General features: G+C 38.8%; 1 protein-coding gene across 3 annotated transcripts in view; it reads left to right on the plus strand.

Moving 5' to 3' along the window:
• The window catches only part of gpd2.L (glycerol-3-phosphate dehydrogenase 2 L homeolog), a 117,719-nt gene that overhangs the window by 23,895 nt on the left and 71,385 nt on the right, over positions 1-22,439 (plus strand). For 2 of the 3 annotated variants that reach the window (XM_041575721.1, XM_018234553.2), the window contains exons 3-8: positions 2,004-2,175; positions 2,450-2,574; positions 6,563-6,660; positions 7,528-7,691; positions 19,770-19,934; positions 20,528-20,672. In XM_041575721.1, coding sequence (XP_041431655.1) covers positions 2,004-2,175; positions 2,450-2,574; positions 6,563-6,660; positions 7,528-7,691; positions 19,770-19,934; positions 20,528-20,672 — 869 coding nt within the window. 3 annotated transcript variants of the gene reach the window in all.

Raw genomic sequence — 22,439 nt, forward strand, 5'->3', positions numbered from 1 at the left:
TCTGAACCAATTACTGCATAGCTCCATTTATTGCCATTAGATAATACTGCTATGCTATTTCTCCCAATAGACACATTAACCTGAAGGGATGGAGGGATGATAAAGCAGTTAAAGGGGTTGTTCACCTTCAAACAACTAGTTGTTTTCAGATAGATCACCAGAAATAACAACGTTTTCCAATTACTTTCTGTCTTACCGTTTTTCTAACATTGAAGTGCAAAGTGTAATTTTTCACCTTCTAAAGCAGCTCTGGGAGTGGGGATCGCCGACCCTGTAAACTGTTCTAAATTGATACATTTAGTTGATACATTTCTTATCTTTGTCCTTGCTGGGCAGAATCTCTGGGTTTCATTACAGGCAGCTGTAAGAATTGATACATTAATTTCTAATACTCCAGAGATGCTGCTGAGAAATGTATCAACTAAATGTTGCAAAATTATAACAGTTCTGCACCTGAATTACTGAACTGCCGGACTCAAACACCAGAGACTGGAACATTCAACTTTAAACTTAGATTTTGTAAAACAGTAAAAAATAAATTATGGAAATAACTGAAAAAAGTCTTTTTGGGGAACAATCTGAAAACAACTGAACTGAAAAAATTGTTTTGAAGAACCTAGAGTCCTGCAGTGGGTCGCCTCGGGTTACCCACAAAAACCTGCGGTACCCTGCGGGTTGCGGGTATAAGTTCCGCGTGCGGGTATAGACGCGGTTCTGTGGGTCACAGGTTGATTTTTACGTCTTTTTTTCCTGATCACGCCTACGTCCGATGATGTCACGTCCGGTTTACAATGACCGCACTACCTGATTCTTGATGGTCAGCGGGTTGCGGGTCTGGGTTGCGGATAAGTTACTTGTGGGTCGGGACAGGTAACGGGTCCAAGTGGGTAAGAATGCGGCTTGCGGGTCCGGGTTGCTGATTGCAGGTACGGGTCGGGTACGGGTTCCAAAAAATGGACCCACGCAGGACTCTACAACAACCCCTTTTAAAAGAAAGGGGGCTAATGAGAAGGAAATGGATAATACTCTAGGAACAGTGAAAGGATAGCACAAATAAAAAGAAAATAGGTAAAAGGTGCAAGACATAAAACATAGGTACAAAAAGTGCAAAATGAGAAAGCCAAAAAAGAGTGGAGAACAGAAAGGAAGTGGTGACAAAAGCAGGGACTAGGGTGGGTAAGATTGTGAATATTAAAAAGTGGAAATATATCTCATATATCTTATATATGAATAACCTTTGTATGATTTGTAATCTAATAAACAACAGGCATGGTTAAATTACAGTTGTTTTTGGCTAAAATATAGAGGAGAGTTTAAGGGGTTTTAGTATGATAGTGATAGTAGAGAGTGATATACAGAGACAATTTGCAGCTGGTTTTGATTTTTTATTATTTGGGGTTCTTCGTTTTTCAGCTTTTTTTTCTTCAGCATCTCTCCAGTTTGTACTTTCAGCAATCTTGTTGCTAGGGTCCAAATTTCCCCAGCAACCATGCATTGATTGGAATAAGAGACTGGAATATGAATAGGAGAGGCCTGAATAGAAAGATGAGCAATAAAAGGTAGCAATAACAATAACTTTGTAGCCTTACAGAGCATTTGTTTTTAGATGGGGTCAGCGACCCCCATTTGAAAACTGGAAAGAATCAGAAGAATAAAGCATATAATTCAACTATAAAAAAGAAAAAATGAAGACCAATTGAAACATTGCTTAGGATAAGCTATTATCTAATATACTAATAGTTAACTTAAAGGTGAATTACCCCTTTAAAAGAAAAGCTGCCTGGATAAACAATTTTATCTATTGCAGCTTTTTGTCCACATTGTGGATGTTTATGAGTGAGTGATGCTGTCTATTAATGTACCTAGTCTTGCTTCCCACCATAACTAGGAGCCTGTATCCGCAGTGCAAGATTCTTTTCTCATGAGTTCCTTTGGCCACAATAAATGTTGAACTCACACTTCTACCCATGCTAAAGTTAATGTGTCATTTGTTTCTTTTTTAGGCAAGCATAACTTCTGTGGAAGCCGCAGAAGCCATTAAATCGTTCGCCCAAAATGAGCTGCCCTCAAGGGAAGCCCAGCTACTAACACTACAGAAAACTAAAGAATTTGATGTGTTGGTCATTGGCGGAGGAGCCACTGGGTGTGGATGTGCATTGGATGCAGTCTCTAGAGGTAACTGAAATCAGCTGTGTAACTATAGAGCAAGTAGGAAGGTAAAAGACTTATGGGGACCCTCTTATTCCCTAAGTCCACACCAACCAATCAAATATGGTTTATCATTTTTTCAACCTGTAGTAGAGTCAACAAAGCTAACTTTTGCAACCCTTGGGCAGATGTGCTCAGTGGGTGCATTCATAAAACCCACGATATTTTGCAGGATTCCTTTGTAACTGGTCAAACTAGATTTTAACCCTTGCTAAAACAAATATTGTTTGCTTTCTTAAAGGCCTAAAGACTGCCATTGTGGAAAGAGATGATTTCTCCTCTGGGACAAGCAGTAGAAGCACTAAACTGATACATGGCGGTGTCCGATATTTGCAAAAAGCCATAATGAACCTTGATATTGAACAGGTATAGTTTCCATCAAGTAGCTAATTCTACAGCACGTGTAAATATGATGAGTTTCTCCCAACTGGCTAAAGAGAAAGGAATCCATGAGTAGCCCATGGGAAATTGTTATTTCACTACTAAGGAGACAACATTTTAAAAAAAATTATTTCCCATTTTGACCCCTAGCGAGATTGCATCCATCCATGTTCCTTTGCATCGTGCACTGATCAGGGGCCTCTGCAGTCATATGATAAACAGCTGCTGTATTTATTGGCAGATTTATCAAGGGTCGAATTCAAATTCGACTAGGGAATTATTAAAATTCAATTTGAGTTTTTTTAATTCTAATTTGATTTTCGAGATTTATCATACACTGGCCCTTTAAGAACTCAAACTTAACTGTTCGCCACCTTAAACCGCCACCTTAAACCTGCCGAATTACTGTTTTAGTCTATGGAAGACGTCCTGGGATCAATTTGGAATTGTTTGCAGCCTTCCTGACATTTGAGTTTTTTGCACAGAAAAACCTTGAATCTATCGAATTCGAATTTGCGGGTCGATCCTATTCATCCGACTTTGAAAAATTTGATTTTCTAATAAATTTTAATTGGTTGATCTTCGAGTTCATGGGAGTTTATGGGAATTTTAAATAACTCCCATGAACTAGAAATTCGACCCTTGATAATTCTGCCCCTTTAGTGTCTCATTCTTACATGAGATATTCTTCCAGCGAGCACCCCGGAGTGACCGGCTTCCTTCTTATTCTTTCTTCAAATTTCCCTGGGCAGACGCATGAGCAGTAGAATGAAATAGCTGACTTCTTTGTTAAAGTTTAGCTTTTCGCTCTACTGTGCATCCGCACTAAGAAAGAAGGAAGATGATCACTCTGTGGTGCTCGCTGGAAGAACCCCCGGACTGATGCAGTTTTCTGCTGATAGAAGCACAAGCCCAGGGTTTCAGGTAAGTATATACAATCACTTGGGGGTGCCTAACTTTGAGCACCCCCAAGTAAATTCAGCCTTTCCGTCTCCTTTAAGCTTTGTTCAGTTAATATTATATTGTTGCACATTCAACAAAATCTCTGCAATCCACTAGTATAACCTATAGTGTACAAGAAAAGCCTTTACTTTTCCTTTAATCCAGTTTGTCATGCTGACAGTGACGGGTTGAAAGAATATGACCAGGGGTGTGTCACTTGCCTAACACTGTGGATTATTGTTCACCGTGAACTCACTGACCTCCGCTTTTGTCACCGTGACACAGCATGAAAAGGAAACCTCTAGTTTAACCACAAGCTTGTGGCATTACTCGGCGGCTAGGAATGAAAGAAAAAGCACTGGAAGTCGTGCATATCAAAATAGCAGCTTTAATAGGGGAGTAGCAATTATTGGTTTCTTTAAATAAAAAAATGAAAACAAATTTCCTTCAGTTCTGTTGAAGGACTAAAACCACAACATTATGATGTACCAAACAAGTGTGTGAGTGCCGAATATGAACCCTAACCATATACGATACACTGTCAGGTTTCCTTAATGCTGCCCCTGTCACTATAACTTTTGTTTTCTTTTTATTAACACCAAAACATATTGCAACCAAAGTTATAAGGATGAGTAAAATAAGGAAATTGATTGCTGCAATGAGGGACTACAGGGAACTTTGAGTAACATTTATTATTATAAGAGATAATGTGCACTACTACTGCTTCGTTGCAGATATCACTTCTACTGGGACAAGCAAACAGATTTATGTAGCAAGTCAATCATAGTGCTGCTCTGTATTCAGTAAACATTAGTGATAGATAATAATAGGATCTAATATCCAAAAACCTGTTATCCAGAAAGCTCAGAGCTAGGACATTTTCCAGTGTCCTATTTAAATAAGTAGTTCTTATTTTTTGACAAATAGTGCCTAACAAATTGATTTTAAATTTAATTCTCCTTTAATTTGGCCAGAACTGTTTTCCTGCTGTTTAAACCATAAGCATGTTGTGCCTCTGCACTGTGTAAAGCTAGATAGAAAGGGAACCAAAAGACACATGTAAAAGCCTTCAGAGCCTGAATTAAGGACTTTATGAATCCCAATAACTAGGAGGAAAATCAAAGTAAAGAACTTTATGTAGCATATTGAGCACTTGGATCCTTAAATCTTTATTTCATTGTAACTAATTATTTTATTGACTAGTTAGTTGGCATCCTTCTATCTGCTGTGAGAGGTCTTCAGCTAATTACTGTGTGTGCCGCTTTGCCCCAGGCAATGGGTTTTATTAATCAATTGAACACTGATAGGTAAAAAGGTCTCTGGAGTTTCTTATCATTAGAGCTTGAGAGAGCTGCACTGGTTGATATATCTGGAGGAGGCATTGTGAAATGGTTAAAGGGGAACTAAAACCACCCAAAATTTCATTCTGAGCACTTATGCAGTTTACATTTATTATTTCACAAGAGCATACCTTGCAGTTTTGTCCTAGCTAAGCAGAAAGCTAGAGGCTTAGAGGGGGACTGGTCATCCTTATAAATAGATAAACTTCACTTACACTAAAAAGTTATATAAATAAAAGTTATATAAATAATTTAGATTGTGTTTCCTTCTCAAAAATACAGTAGACAGGCAGGCATAATTTTGTGTATACTGTTATAAAGACAAGTTTTGTATCACGACACCCCAAACTCTTGCTTATTCACCAGAATGGGGGACCCATGCCCATGATACACAATTTTAGAGCATATGGGGGAGGGGGAATGTGAGAAGGGCAGTGACATCTAGGAAGTACAGAATCGAAAGTGAAAGTAATTGACTGCCCCACCTCTATGCCTCAGGCATAAAGTCTGTGCAGCACTATATGATTGACACATCAGATTTTTAAATACATTTATAACAGATATGGATGTTTAAATAGAAAAGATAACTTGTGTTTCATGTCATTTTGCAAAGGACTTTTATTATAAAGATTTTTATGTCTGGGTGACAGGTCCACTTTAAGTTATTGATATAGGAGTCTCAGTTTTCTTCTCTTAGTATGGTGCAAATTGTGATATTATGAGACAATCTACAGTCTTTATTTATTATTTCAATTATCTAGCTTTTTATTCAGCAGCTCTCCAGTTTAGAATTTTAGCTATCTGGTTGCCAGGGTCCCATTTACCTTAGCAACCAGGCAGTGATTTGAAAATGCAGATGAGAAATAAAAATTAAAAATAAAACTGTAGCCTCACGGGGCAATAGTTTTTGCTTGCTGTTGGGTATAGTGACCCCTGTTTGAAAGGTGAAGAAAGGGAGAATTGATAAGTTGCTAAGATTAGTACATTATATAACATTATTAAAGTTAACTTAAAGGTGAGCACCCCTTTTAGCTTCTGGCATTCTGCTTTAAAGAACCAGTTTGTACTTTACGGAAAAAAAACCACCAAGACACTTTAAACTTTAAATTCGCACAGTCTTAATTAAGAAATAACTTACCGATTCTCTGCTTGCGCTCCTCTTCAGAAACGGGAACAGGGCGATGATCCATCGTGCAACGCTCGTTTTCTCCTCCCTTACTATCTCCTATAGAAGGCAGGGAGGAGAAATGGAGCGCTGCAAGATGTATCATCGTCGTTTCTGAAGAGGAGCACTAACTTGCGAATTTAAAGTTAAATGTGTCTTTTTTTCGTTATGTAGAAACTAATTTTTTTTATGTTACTGGTCTTTTTAGTGGAAGAACTGAGCAGTGAAGACCCAGATGATGCCTCTTACTTCAGTAAACTTGTTAGTTAACCTTGTGTTAAAAACTATTTGCATAGTAAACGGACATATTAAGAAAACTAAAAGTAATACTGTATATAAATGTAAAATTGCAAAAGAGCACAGACAAGCAGTTTTGCATTAAATTGATTGGGCGTGATATGTTCCCTTTAAATGTTGCTTTACTAGCATGATTTTGAGTGCTTTCTGTTACACACACATATTCGCTTTTCAAACATGTTACTACAGATAAAGTAGGATTTAATACTTTTTTTTCTCCACTATACAGTATAAACTTGTTAAAGAAGCTCTTTATGAGCGTGCCAATCTTCTGGAAATTGCACCTCATTTGTCTGCACCATTACCTATTATGCTGCCTGTTTACAAGTAAGTTGTATACATCACAAGCACAACTTATGCACATTTATTTTTCATTTATTTAGTGCAACATCTGCATAGAGTTTGTGTGTTCTTTCTGTGTAAGCTCTTTCCAGTTACTCCGGTTTTCTCCCACACTCCAAGTAGGCAGGTATATTGGCTCCTAAGAAAATTGACCCTGCTGCAAATGCAGTGTCATGGGTTTAGCACAAACCCATGTGTATTACCTTCGTATGCCAGGTGGCAAGTATAGGGCCCGCTGCACCTTGTGCTCATTGGTGCTTTATCACTTGCACATCTGAATGACATATATGATAGAGGGTGTCCAAGGGAACACCCGATGCAACCCACCCCTCATGAATACAGCGATGCCGAACATCCAATAAATGCATGCTGAAGTTTTACAGAAATAGCTTGATATGTGTATAGAACATCCCACTTATATATACTTGTGTTTATATACATCAGTACTGTCCAACTGGAGGCTTTAGGCGAGATATTGCCCTCCAAGAGATTGTTAGGGGCCTCGGACATCTCAAGAGCTCCTCTTCATCATATTTTCTGGCCACCTTACATATAGTTTAATGAATAGGTGATCAACTATATGGGAGAGAAGTGTAAAGCCCTTATAAACATTCATGGGAGCTGTCATATTTCTTGTCACTGATGCTTTTCCTATTGACTGCAGCTACAACCACTATTGTGCTTATCCATACCTATGATGGTTATTGTTATATATGGACAATGCATTAGCTAATGGTAAATGGTAAAATAAACGAGACATTTCTCAATATAAATAAATATAAAATATAAATAAATATAATTTTTTTCATGTGAAGCTCACCTGTGTGTTTCTGATTATTCTTTCTGCTTTAGATGGTGGCAGTTGCCTTACTACTGGATTGGAATTAAAGCTTATGATCTTGTGGCCGGAAGCCAGTGCCTGAGGAGCAGCTACATCTTGAGCAAGTCTAAAGCCTTGGAGCTCTTCCCCATGCTGCAGAAAGATAAACTAGTTGGGGCAATTGTCTATTATGATGGTATGTCACTTTCATCAAAAGACGTTCCTTGGTTGGATGGAGCAACAGTGTTCATTCCTAATACACATTATTTATCGCAAACATGCCATTTATATGTGACAGCCTAGCATGTAGTAAGAAAAATGACATCATACAAATATTAGGCTACTTACAAGTAATCTTACTCTGTAAAACTAGATGACATTCGCAGAATACTAATTAGCTCTGGCTCCATCTATACTTTATCACTTTCAGGCAGTCAGCTACATATTTTATTCTTGTCTCAATTTGGGTGCTTTTATGGGACTTTAAGTTCCTTAATTCATGACTCTAGTACCATCTATTACTTTGGAACAGTCTGTAAAGTTCTAGCATCGAATACTCTATGAGGCCTTTTTATACAGCTGTTAAAAGTGATTTATGCCCAGAAATTTAGTGGAAACATTATATTTATAAATCTCTGTATTGCACTGCATGCATCACAGACCCTGAAATGCCCATTTAAAAACTAGCAACTATATAAATAAGTATGTTTATTCATTTATATACAACATTATTTACACAATTATTTCACACCTCCTCACATTTGGCATTGTCCAATTAAATCAATGGAAAATTAATGAAACATTCAGGAACTCCAGTGTAAGTATCTTGTGGCCTTCTGGGGACCATTTGTTATGATAGATCTGTAGTCCATTAATTCTTTAGTGGTATCTAGGGTTTGGAGTGGTATGTAATGTACAGTTGGCAGTTGGTGCTTAAAGGAACAGTAACAAGTGTTTTAAAGTAATGAAAATATCATGTAGTATTGCCCTGCACTAGTAAAGCTGATCTGTTTGTCTCAGAAACACTACTACAATTCATATAAACAAACTACTTGTGTAGCAATGGCAGAAATTTAAAAAAAAGTATATGGCACAGGTTAAATAGTGGATAACAGATAACACCATTATATTCTACAAAGTTTATCTGCTGTGTAACCTGAGCCTTTTCTCCTCTGAATGGCTGCCCCCAGTGCTACACAGCAGCTTATCTATATAAATAAAAGTAGTGTTTCTGAAGCAAAAAAAAAACTGTTTTACCAGTGCAGGGCAATACTGCATTATATTTTTATTACTTTAAAACACTTATTTTTTGATGTTATTGTTCCTTTAAGTGGGCACAGATGGAAGTAATGTAGACAGTTGTATCTTCTAATAGCCCTGTAGATCCACCAGTCTTGTGACTTGTTTCTTGTTGTATCAATGAGGACTCACATGGCGTTGTATCATTTCAGAATGTAGGCCATATGCTTTTAGGATACTTTCTAGTATCCTACATGCAAAACAAGGGTCCGTCAGCAATGACAGCAGCCTACAGTGTTTCCTAGAGAGCAGGTGACAGTTCTTAGGCTGGCTGCAAGCCATAGGGCGACACCTGCAGGCATCTTTGGAGACTTTCTTTCAGCACCAAAAAATAACTTATTTATTTTTAGCAGAATCAATAATGACCACAAGATAATTATAATAATAACATGCTGAATTATAACAATGAACAGTAGGTATCAGTGGTACATGGCAAACTGTGACAGTTACGATTTATTTTTCTTAAAATACCTAAGTGGGCCAGGAGAACGTCTGATTCAGAATGACAGCTATTTTATTTCAGATCTCTGTACATAAACAGCACTTGAAGATAGCAATAGGAGTTGCCTTGAGGATTCTGACAACTGAAAAACAGATTATTATTGCTAAAAAAATCCTTTGGTTCAAATCCGATGTGACAGGCTGTAGAAGTAAATGCTCGTGTCAAGTGGCTGAATTTGAACGGGACTCGGGGTTATCAGTCAGATGGTGAAAGGTCCCTACACCTGAGCATTTTTTTCAGTTGCTTTCAGTGGATTTTTTTTAGCCACATTAAGATCAGGTGAATATGACTCAACCTTGTACTGTGGCTCTCTTGAACAAGGTTCCCATAGATTTTAATAGTAAAGCTATTTGAGAATTTTCAAGACACAGAGCTATAGAAAAACTTAAGCTGGCCATGCACCGGTTGATGAAAGCTGCAATATGGTCCTTCCATAGAAGTCATCAGCTTAATGGGGCCTGTCTGACTAATATGTGGCTAAAATTTGGCCAGATATTGATTGGACGTGTTTAAAAATCTCATCAGTGAGGACCGCATAGGCATAGGAGCAAGGGTGTTTCTTTTCTAGTTTACGCTAATGGCAAATTGGTTGTTTTCTCAGCTGCCATATGTACAGACTGATCCCATGCCTGAGGAAGGCAGAGGATTGGAAAACCCATGCCTTATACAGGTTGGGGTACATGTGCATGTGCATGCAGCTTTATGCTGTTGCCTGAGTTAAAAACAAGTAAGTATGGCATGCAAAGTCTTTCTAGGTTTGGCACAGCTACTGGTGTTTAACTGAATGTACAGGTGGTCTGGACTCCAGTTATAATTGCATGTAGCGCAGCTGGTTAAATGTGCAGCAGAACACAATTAAATATTGAGTTACTTTTGCTCCATTGGCACTTTCATATCCTATTGTTTTGCTCTTCTCGCCCTAAAAGTAATACTGTATTCCATTTCTTTTCCCCTGAAATCACAGCATTTAGCCTTGAGAAGTCTTGGCTGAATTATATGTTTGATTGAACCCAGAGATTGATAATTATACGCTAGCCTTATTAAATGTGCTTAGTGGCTGCTGCTTTTAATTGAAAGCCACAAAAGAGCACACATAAATGGTGTAAGTACCAGCCGCAGCCGTTCCCAGACAAGACCAGGGGCTATTCGTGCTCTGCCGGAGCATCTGCAAACTAAAGCATATGTTTGATGTTAGCCTGGGTGTACACAATGTGTCCTATTTATTTAAGGCTTCCTTTCAAGGCACAACTTGCAAGTTTGTTACTTAAGGGTACATGTCAGACTTGATTTAACATACACTGGGATTTGGATACTCCTGAACAGCAAAAAGGCAACATTTTGGGGGTAGAATGTGGCTGCTATGTGAGCAGTGATCTGTCACTTCTGTTTATGTTGCTCTGGGAAATCGGCAAAAGAGGCACCAGAGGAATTTCAATAAATTAGAATATATGGTGTTTAAAGAAGTACTTAATGCTTCTGTGTAAACATGTCTTACTTACAGATATTTCCTCTGCATTAATTATTACTGTATAACTGGAAACTTATTACTCAATAGTTAAAGCAGCTAGATATGTTCAGACAACACTGATTCATCTATTCTGCATAATTTTTTTTTTACTTAAAGGGAAACAATGCCACTGACCATTGCAGGACTCCATAAAAAATATCCAAAAAAATGGCCCTGTTTCTTATAAATAAAGATAAATAAAGCCTTTCATGAAAAATACATTTTTCTTATAATATGTGTCATTGGATAATTTCATATTGTAACTCCATTTCAAATACCAAAGGTCAATAAGTAGACATAGCTTTGTCTTTTACTCCGACATTTATCTTCCCGTTACATAGTGCTGTACACTTGCTAAATAAATCTTTGCAGTTTAAGTTGGATTTGGGTCTAAAGCTAGCCATACATGTCCAGATTTGGTCAGCAGCTTAGCCATTTTTCACCACACTGTGGAGCCATGTGGACATGTATGGCAAGTCGGAGGGGGGCTGTTAAAATCCTGTTATTTTGGTGGATCAAGGCTTATCTGTCATAACAATAATTACATAACAGATCCTCTTTGCTTCATGTTCCAATCATTCAAGTGGGTTGCCCAATAGAATAAAATAAAAATGAAAAAGTGACCATACACGTATACAGCCACATATGCGATATTCTTCCATTTGGTCTGCAGGTTGATCAGTTGAGTACCGTATGGGTAGGTCCATCTAAGGTCACCCTAAAGGTGGCTATACACTGTTAAGGACCCTTCAGATAAGTGGCAGATTATCTGCCCATGTATGTCCCTCTCTGATTGCCTGCTGGGCAGGACCACATGGATGAATTGATGTGGTCATCTCCCAATGGGCTAACAGAGGTGCCTATTATGACCTGATCACTGGCCAGGAGGCCAAATGATCGGATGTAGGTAGCCAAATCAGGCAAAATATCCACTTGTTTAACAAGATTGCTCTTGATCTTTTCACATTACCTCCTCAGGCTGCATTTATTGGTCCCAATACTTGCACAGTTTTTGTAATTGCCCTTACTGTACATGCAGTAGCTGTACAATTAATGTAATTTGAGATCACTTGCCCCAGCAACATACTCCCTTTGATTTCACAGGCTGATAGCAAAGTAAATTTTGTTTGAGTGAGAAGACAGCCTCTCCTTACCTCCTGCCATATGCCAGGCAGGTGTGTAGAGCCTACATCCCTAACCTGTGTGACAGGTAGGGGCTGTCAACATGCCTTTCCCTGTATTCATGGGTTGAACATGCTCCATTTTGCAGCACAGGTACCTGTAGCAATTTCTCAGGACAAAGCACAAAGTGCAACATGGCCCGTTTTTAGATCTTCAGTGAATTGTCAGTACCGTATAAGAATAATAATTCGAACAGTATCACCGACATGGCTGGATGAGCATTACATATCATACCATAAAGACCAGCTAAGGCTTGTGTATAAGGTATTTTGATGAATAGCTCATATTTGCATGGGATTTGCATATACATGGAATTCCTGGATCATATATTACAGAATTTTAGCTTTTCTCTACTTCCTTTCTAAGCTGTTACCACCTGGCCCCCCTTGCAAGTCTCTGTGCCATTGCAGGCATATGGGTTTCATTAGGATTAGCTTGTAACAAACCAAACCTTGTCTGTTCCGCAGCAGGTCGCTGGCATAGCAGCAGTGGCACTAACGTACAGATGATAAGTGAATCTCCTGCTGTACCTGTAACAATTTAATTGTGTAAGTCAGCCCAGTCAGGCATCCTTGCTCATGACTTGAAGACATGAAATTCATTGTCGTTATTGTCCCTGTCATTTGGTATCATTATGTCTTGACTGCAGAATTTTCCTCACTCCACTGCTTTTTCTACCTCCAGGAATGAGAGATTATGGCTGAGGTTGGGGTATCGGCAGGCCTATGAACTACATTCACCTCAAGGGAGCTGCTTATTAGACATTCTTTTCTTCTTTGACAGGCTGGATTTGACTATTTGTTCACCATTAAAACATTAGCCCAGTGATGCGTATTCTATGTAAAAGTTGTACTTTAATATTCTAGCACATTTTTTATACCGATAGTGAATATTTGCAAGGTTTCAAGAGCAATTTTTGGTCAGTTTAACTTTCAAAGTAATTTATTAAATGCAGGTTTGTGTGCAAAATGCAAGTTTTTTGCATTCTGCCCTTCACTTTGAAATCTTGCTGCATGTCTCTGTGTTACAAAAGGAGTGCAGAGACATATGTCCCCCCATGAATAGTATGCTATGTGTGTTTGGCACTGCTGTATGAGGGGTTGGTGGGTTGTGACATGTTGCAATCCCCCAGCTTGCACATCATTCAGCAACAGAACCAGGACAGGGCTGCCAGATGCAAAATTTAGCCCTGCCACTGCCGCAAGTCTAAAGCGAACATTGTGGAAAGGGGCAATAGTAAATAACCCCTCCTTTGAACTATTTCTGAAAATATATTAGCCATTACCGCTAAAGGCTGGAAGTTGTAGTCCAGCAACAACTAGAGGGCTGTCAGTAGGAAAGCTGGCTTTTTATAAATTGCAGGGCTTTACAAAGATTATTGCATTGGTTCCAATCCCACTAGGTAGAGAAACACAATTAAAATAATTTTTTTGTAACTTTTGGGTCCCTTTAAAATATAGTGCTTTAGTAAATAAGTATAATAAGATACACACATTTTATCACTAAACTTAGGCTGTGGATGTACATGTTAGAACAAAAATAGCAACTATGGGCAAATAAAAGCAGTGAAGACAGTGAAAGTAATGAACAGTAATCTTGTGGATCTCCTTAAATAGCCTCTATGGGGGCTGTCTTAATTCAGGCATGAATATCTGGCGGTATTCTGAAGTGAGTGTTAATAGATGAGACAATCATGATGTCCATTACAGTTGCCAAATGCCTTCACTTTTCATCCCAGAAAAAGCCCCCGCTGTTCGGCAATGGCAATCAGAAGGAACAATAGGAGCACTGACACATTATGTAGAAGAAGGATATATCATGTCTTGCATCCTTCTGTTTGCTTCATTCCATCAAGTCTAATATATGTTTCCTTTGCTTCATTCCATCAAGTCCAATATATGTTTCCTTTGCTTCATTCCATCAAGTCTAATATATGTTTCCTTTGGCACATTTTTGCCCCTCCATGTGGCTTATGCACAGGGTTGCTTTTGTTTCCATAGCATGTGAGGTATCACAAGATTGCTTTGTGTGCACATAGTACCCAGAGATTCTATGGGATTCGTCTGTTCTGGTAAGAGAAAGTTTAGAAATCTTAGCCTAACTCACCTGTAGGCTGGCCCCCTTAGGAAGGGCAGTCGCAGAGTTTAAGAATGTGATGCTAAGACTTGTACTTGTGGTGTATGCCATGGCATGGTGGGTAAAACATGGAGCTACAGCTGAAGCTCCATCTTTTTTTCCAGCATAGGCCAGCACTAGATATAACCTTTAGGGTGTTCCTGACACTTTACATTTTTGTCACAACTCGTCTTCTAAAACAATATCAGGGTAACTGAAAAGGGTTGTATGAAAGGCATAGCAGGAGCATCACCTGTGTGTGCCCAGGCATATAGACTGTGCTCTCCCACTTGCACACTGTGTGGGGGCCTGCACGTAGGCTGGCATCAAGTACAGGGCATCTGCACTACCATGTCAGCTGACCCCTTATTGCACACACCCCACTAAGTGCACCTATAGGCAACATGGTAATGTTAGTGAGAACATACCCCAGTGCAGAGGAGCACCAAAACAGACCCTTCCCATATATACATTATCTACAGGGAGTATTTTATGCTTCTGCCTCATGGACAGTACTCAGGGAGGAAATGTCTCAGCCCAAAAAAATGCTTGGTTCTTCTAAAGAACATTAAAGCTCCATACAAACCCTGTTGTATTGTTTGTATGCAGTGTTATTTGTGTATGGGGACACACAAGGCCCTATGTGCTTTGCACCATACCCTACTATTCATATTATTTGGCTTGTCTTTTCAGCACCAGGCAGCAGAATTCAGCACAGTGTTGGTGAGCAGCATTCTCTGTAATTCCCATCCACCCATCCCATTCTACAGTATGCATTGTCTGCTTATGTTATGTCACTTGCTTCTCCCTTATAACTTATTTAAAGCTGGACGTTTATTAAGCACCTTTATTTTGCCATATTACTGACATTTCAGCTCTTCTCATTTATGGCACTTGTGCAACAAAAATTATGTTATCAGAAGCTTCTCCTTTATCTTTCTTATGGCCCAGAAGTTTGGGGCTGAGGTTTCCAGAGTGCGGAGTTCACCACCCTATCTGGGCCTTCAGGCTAATGCCAGATGGTGCTGAAAATTGGCCTGCTAAAACACGCAGGCCCGAGAAGCAGCCCCTATGTTGGCATTAGTGTTAAGTCCTATAGTAGTGAACAGTGATATTCTGAGAGAGAAGACCAGTGGAAAAGTTGTTAAGAATAAGATATTCTATAATATACTTAAAGTTAATTTAAACATACTTAAAGTTCATAGAAACTTTAAGTATGTTTAAGATAACTTGTTTTTGTAGATGTAGTCAGTCTGGAGACAGAAATGACATAACTTGCTATTTGCTGTTCTTCATATAGATAGGTGGCGCGCTGATACATTATGAGCTAGGTAAAAGGCCTGGGGAGGGGCTTGGACCTCAAAACACCTATGTCTTTGCATAATTGTAATATAGAACTGTACAGTGTCAGTGACCCAAGAAACCAGCCAGTGCAATCGAAGAATAAACCAGTGCTTGAAGCATAGAGACAAAAATAGAGAAAAAGAACAAGGGGAAAAAGGAAAAAGAAAATAAGGAAATATCTAATGTAGTATGTTTGATTTACTGATGTGTGATCATACATTTAGGTGATCTGTAACATCACAAACAACAACTACTTTAGTTGACATGAATTAAAGTGCAAGTGTAAACCTTCACATCGAGGTACAAATAGTGCAAGTGCATTGACTTATTTGTACTTCAATTATGAAAGTTGAAACTGTTAGTTTATATATACTTTGCACTTTAAGCTATTACATCTAAAGTATTTTTTGAACTGTCACTATCTGCACAAACTATAGAGTGTATATAGAGTGTTACAAATAACTTTCATATATGATTACAAGTCAGTGCACTCTACACTATGGGGCAGATTTATGATGTGATGTAAAAAATAGTGGAATAATTTGCCACACATTTCCAGGCAACGCTGTGTAAAAAAAAAACAGAGCAAAAAATGTAGTTATTTTTTTTACTCACTTTTTCTTTGAGCAACTTCCTCTTGAACTTACTTACAAATGTCTGAAGCAGTGTAAAATAATGGTGGCAGATATGGCGTTCGCATGGCGTAAAATGAAACACCTTAATAAATTAGCAATTTATTTTTACACAACTTATACTGTTTTTTCAGCGAATTTCATTTTACACAGCATAATAAATAGGCTCATATATGTTTTATTCTTTTCTTTCTTCTTTTTTTCCTTTTCTCCTATTTTTCTTTTTCTTCTTTTCCTCCTCTTTTTTCATCTTCATGGTTTATTTTTCGATTGCAATGATGTGAGGTTTCTGGAGAACTTCTTCAGCCGGCTTGGGAGAAAAAAAAATTGTGGGACTCTTGCTATTTGTTAATATTAAGAGAAACCAGCCAGTGATTTGTATAGTAAGTGGGAGATACATGGGAAAAGATCTTGATAGATTTTCTAACATAGATGCTAAATTGCCTATGTGCACTTACCCAAACACACTCTTGTTAGAGTTATGCTGATCTGGGAAGATTGTCAGCTTGTTTTGAGCAGGGGCAAATATAAACAACTGAACACTTTCTGTAATGTGTTGTGCTATAGAAACAGGATAATAAGTATAACATTATTACGGACCCCTTAGCTGGATAAACTGTTATACTTCACGGAACAAGAAACGTGAATGTGATTCCTACTAACAAATAGTGCGTATTTCCCCTTTACTGTACTTAAATTGTGATACCATCACCATATAGCAATATCTGCATCCAGTATGCACACATAATATTATTTCACACAATATTAATCCCTACCATTTACATAGATATCTGAAATTCTTTCTCCCATTTCTTTTAGGTATAAGAAAAATTACATAATCATGGTAAATAGCTAAAAATCGCTTCTCATTATTGATTCGGCTTTGTCGCAATGAGGTGGCGAGGGGAGTGGACATCAGAACCACTAAAAAAATTGATCTCTTCTTTGCCCTTTTGCCATAGACAGATTACTTTTGTACCGGTTCAAAGCAGCACAGACAGATCATAAGCGAGATATTTTACATAATCAATTTGTATTAAGCATTTGGTATGCCGGCTGCATAAATCAACAACAATATCCATTACAATTCCATCCCCTTTTTCTCCAAATTATCATGATGGAACTGATGTTAGCACACTGAGATTTGAGTAATAACGGCGCCATAGAGTAATCAGAAATTAATTATTCCGAGCACATAGGCCTCCGGTCCCAGAAATGTGGAGTCATTTCTCTAAGCCAAGCCGAGGAGTCTTAACTGGAGAGAGAGAGAGAATAATAAGCACAGAGTCTCTTCTGATGCCTGTATTTCAGGAGATTAATCTTCCTTTACCTCGGCCCTCCTTTATGAAAACCATTTAGATGCGTGAAAAGAGATTTCATGATGTCAAAACATATACTTCACCTGTAAAATGCACTTGTCACTTGCTTGTTTGCCTTTAATATTCTGTCATTGTGCTTGAAACAAATGGAATATTGTGGCTCTGATATCTGCTGTTATTAATGGAGCAATAACATGCAGGCTTTAAAGGGAAAATGCACTTTATTTTAGAAATCCAGCCTGACCGCCACTTGTTTTTGGATAAAGGGGCACTTTAAAACTTTGCTTGCTTTTTTTTTTTTAATGGACATTTTTTTCTGTTTCTTAATATATTCATCCTTTGCAACAGTCCTGTCCCATTTATTGAAATGGAACCCAGAAACACTGAATATATGTTGTTAGCAAACTTTAACTTTTTTTCAAGTAAAGTAGATAGTAGAAAGTTGGTAGTAAATGGCTTAAACCTCTCTGAAATTGTTTAATTAGCTGTTTAACCAGGGGGAACTCTGCCCCCCCCCATGCTACCCTGAGGCAGCCTTCACAATGCCACTACCCACATTTTGTTTGTTCCTACTGAGCCAATGAGGGGCCGAACACTAATGCAGAGAGCTTTCTTTTTAAACAGCGTAATTTTGTCTCCTAACCTGCAGGGCAGTGCCCCTGCCTTTAACTTTTTTAAAGTTACCTTTGTAAACAGTGGAGTTAAGATAAGATGGGGGATTTACAAATGAGCATTTTGGATGCAATTTTCCATGTTTTTAAACTAGAATGCAAATATATTTTCCAGACAATTTTAGTATCATTGACACAGTTGTGACTTAAGTGTGAATATGTGCAAACATATAGTTTTCAGCATTCGTAGTAAAACTATGTTGTTAAATAAAGTCTGCAAGCAATTTTCAAGTCACAGGTCTGCTGCATGTATTGATGTAGTATGCAGTGGAAACTGTGGAATTAGCACCGGATTAAAGATGGTGGTAGTTCCAGGGTTTCCTTGCTCCAATAGGCGCAGTCACAAGCAATTTGGAATAGGAGTTAGAACAGCAAGGAGCATGGACTGAAATACCTATAATACATGGTATCAGTACAGGCAATAACTGTGTCCATTTATCCACAGCTGTAACTGTAAAAGATAGCTAAGATCTTGGTATGAATGCTCTGTTATTAAGAACTGTTGCTTCCATTATATAAGTCTGCTTACTTATTCTCTAGAACACACTTAAAGGAGACTAAAAGCAAAACCATCAGATAATTTATATCCTAACTAGAATCGTATTAGACTGACATGTACTCGACATGTCACTAAATATTACTATTTTACAACTGTTTCCTTGAGCCGCCATTTTGTGATTGTCTATTTGTCACTCACTGATCACCTGACAGGAAACAGTGCAGCTCTAACCTTAACAGGAAGCGTGAGAGTAGAAAACAGCAGTAACCTGCTTCATTTGTGCTGTTCTTGGAGGCAAACGTCAGTCAAAGCAAATACTGGAGCTGCTAATGTACCAGTATAATTATGACAAATCCTGAAAAATAAGATTGGATATCGAACCAAATCCAAACTCTAACTTGAATATTAAAATTGCAGCACAATCCCTAAAAATAACCTCAATAAAAATTGGTCACCTGCAGTGCTTTAAAGTCACATGACAATAATGGTTCAGATTCAGATTGACCAATACCTGGGAATTTGTCCTCCATTGCATGCATTCCTTAGCAAATTGTAATTAATACACTCATAAGTATCTAAGACTGTATACATTGGAAACTGGAAATAGGATATAGTTTCTCTTTAATCTGAAGGACCAGTAGCACAATAAAATAAAAAATACACATTCAAGCTAACATAACAGTTATTTCAGTTACATTTTTTTCTTCGAGGCAGAAGACCTGTTTTATGCTATTAGCTCATAAAACGGCAGATATATTTTATAACTGCATCCAGGGCAGCTGCATTTCCTGGTGTTTGTGGTTCTGCAATAGTGCAGAGTCTTATACGGTAAAATGATTATATAGTACAAAAATAGCTATAGATAAAGTAAGTATAATATAATTTGCTGTGAAATAATGGCATTTTTAAGGTAAATACCATTATAAAAATATACCATTCGCACTGGGTGCTGTTAGCTCTGCTCATTGTAAACAGCCGTGGCGGTTAAGATGAATTAGCCAGCTCTAATGTACAACAAGCTAATGCTGTGATGTGGAAAAAACAATGCAACTTTAAATAATCCCTGTGAGATCCAGCCAACCATCATGTATATTCAGTGTGACAGGGACAGATGTGACAGATCGGATCTGACACACTTCCATAGCACAAGTCAGTGGCTGGAGGTGACTCATGTCCTTCCTTTGATTCTGCCCCTCTGCTGCAGGACAACACAACGACGCACGGATGAACCTTGCCATCGCCCTCACTGCTGCCAGGTATGGTGCTGCCACAGCCAATTACACTGAAGTGGTACGCTTGCTGAGGAGGACAGATCCAGAAAGCGGCAAGGAGCGCGTCTGTGGCGCACGGTGCAGAGATGTTTTAACAGGTATGGGACTTGTAGCCTGACAGACAGATGTGGCTCTGCAGATCGGAATGGTTAACGCTTTCTGGGCACTAAACCTCAGCTGGGAATATGGAGACGTGAATGCATGTTTGATAATGAAACCTGCAGTGAATTTATATGATATTAAATAACTGCCATGAATCCAAATTAGAGGGGAATAGTGTCAAACTATTTATAATTCATTTTACAGCTATCCGACTGTTATTGATCAGTAACCCCAGCAAATCAAGTTGGCCAACTAGGTGACCCTCATTCCTAACACATAGCACAACCATGGTCAAATAGCAGAGATGCAGACCAAGTAGCTGTGCTGGGCTACTTTTGCCACAGCTACCTGGTCTGCATCACTTCCTGTCTCACCCTGGTTGTGCCATAAGGTAGATAAGAAAGAAAGGCCTCCTAGTTGGGTGGACTTTGACAAAAAAAAAAGTCTTTATACTTTTACTGCAGCTCCATTAGGGGTGTAAAGCAATTGGTTATCAGTTTTAGTGGTTTATATCAGCATTAACTTTACCCCTGCAAGTTAAAATAATACACAACATAAAAAGTTCTAACTGGATCTCCTTATGTTACAGGGCAAGAATTTGATGTCAGAGCAAAATGTGTCATCAATGCAACAGGACCTTTCACGGACTCTGTGCGCAAAATGGATAATCAGGAGGTCAAAAACATCTGTCAGCCTAGTGCTGGTGTTCATATTGTGATGCCCGGATATTACAGGTAGGTAAGATGGGAGCAAAATACACCTCTAAGTAATAAGACACAGGTACGTCTAGCATTCATATACAGTCATTCCTACTGTACAAAATATCTATCTTTGATTTGCTGCATAAGGATATACGTTTTTTCCTAGCTCCATACCAGAAAACCAGAACCTTTAGTACATGTGTTAATACCAGAAACACTTCCACCCCTCCAGTGGAAATATCTAGTGTATGTTCTAGTTATGTTGCTGCACAGAGAGAATTACATCTCACCAGCCTTGCCCCTGTGCATATGTAACTTAGTTATGTGGTAAGTGTAGCCCTGGCCAAATGTGCCATAAAGTGAGGTTTGAAACTAAAATGTCTTGGTCCAGGTATTGATTAACTCTGTGCTTATCTTAGTGTCTGACCCGTCTCAATACCTAGACCACGGCTGTCCAACTGGCGGCCCGCAACCCCCCATTGTGTGGCCCTCCATATCAAAGTCTGCCTGCTGATCACATCATATTGCCCCCAATCTTAACCTGTGCCAGCAGCAGCCAAAAATAAATATGATCACATCATATTGCCCCCAAGTATTTATGTACCTGTGCCAGCTCCCAGCAGCAACAGCAAACATATGGCCCCCGGCCCAAATCTGTACCTGGCTGTGCCAGCAGGAAGCTCCACACTTTCACAGTAATAGAAAGAATGTCTTCAGTTTAGTACAACTGTGCAAGGCTGAGAGGAGCAAGCGCGAGCCACACCAAGCAGGCCGCCAGCTCTCTGCCTCTCTCTGCCACCCAACCGCATCAGTGACATCATTGACGCAAATATGCACGTCACGCTGCACTGCCACAATGCACAGAATGAGCTATTGCTGGCAAGAGGGAGAAGTTAAAGGAGGGGGATTCCACCAGAATGAGTGACCATCATTACTGAAACAAATTATTAAATAAACGCTTGGGAAAAAAAAAAAAACCATTAAAAGTGCGCCCCTCAATGAAGGCGTCCTAGACAGACGTTTACTCTGCCTACCCCTAGTTCCGGCCCTGATCCCTGCAGTGAGCACCAACCATCTGTTTTTTTGGTGTGGGTGTGCTATAATGTGGACATGGTCTTGCGGTAACATGGGTGTGGTTTAAAGTGGGTGTGGTCTAAAAACAGGGAGTAGCTAACACTGGCTTCCATTATCGGCCCTCCACAATGTAGATTAGAAAAATTCCGGCCCTCTGTACCATAGAAGTTGGACAGCACTGACCAAGATTATGGGACTGTGAGACATATGAAGATTGTTTTCCTAGTTCATGCTTTCTCAGACAGACAATGTACTTACAGCTGCATGGGTCACTTTTGGAAGCCCATACATAGGCAGTTAAAAGCTTATTGGATATGTATCTGTGTTGGATATGTAAATGTGTAGGCCCACTATATGATCCAATGGTTGTCCCCCAGGTCAACAGTCTGATCCAGTGTGTGGGTGCAGAGATTTAATTATTTGGATACCTTAGCAAATGAGGGAATCTAAACATGTATTGCTTAGTTTGGAACATCAGGCTAACTTTTTCTACCCATTTACTTTTCCTTTTTTTCTCTGCAGCTTTACAAATTTACAATTAAAAATGTAGTTTCCAGGATCAATGGGGCTGATATACTAAAATAGGCACTGAATTGCATTAGTGTAGTTGCTAGTAGCAACTAATCAGCAGTTACTCAGAAACTGTGCTACAACTTATGAAATGAAATAAAAAATCTGATTTGGGTAACTACACAAGTGCAATTAAGTGTCTAAGTACTAAATTGC

Source organism: Xenopus laevis, chromosome 9_10L, assembly GCF_017654675.1.
Source record: "Xenopus laevis strain J_2021 chromosome 9_10L, Xenopus_laevis_v10.1, whole genome shotgun sequence".
Lineage (NCBI taxonomy): Eukaryota > Metazoa > Chordata > Amphibia > Anura > Pipidae > Xenopus > Xenopus laevis.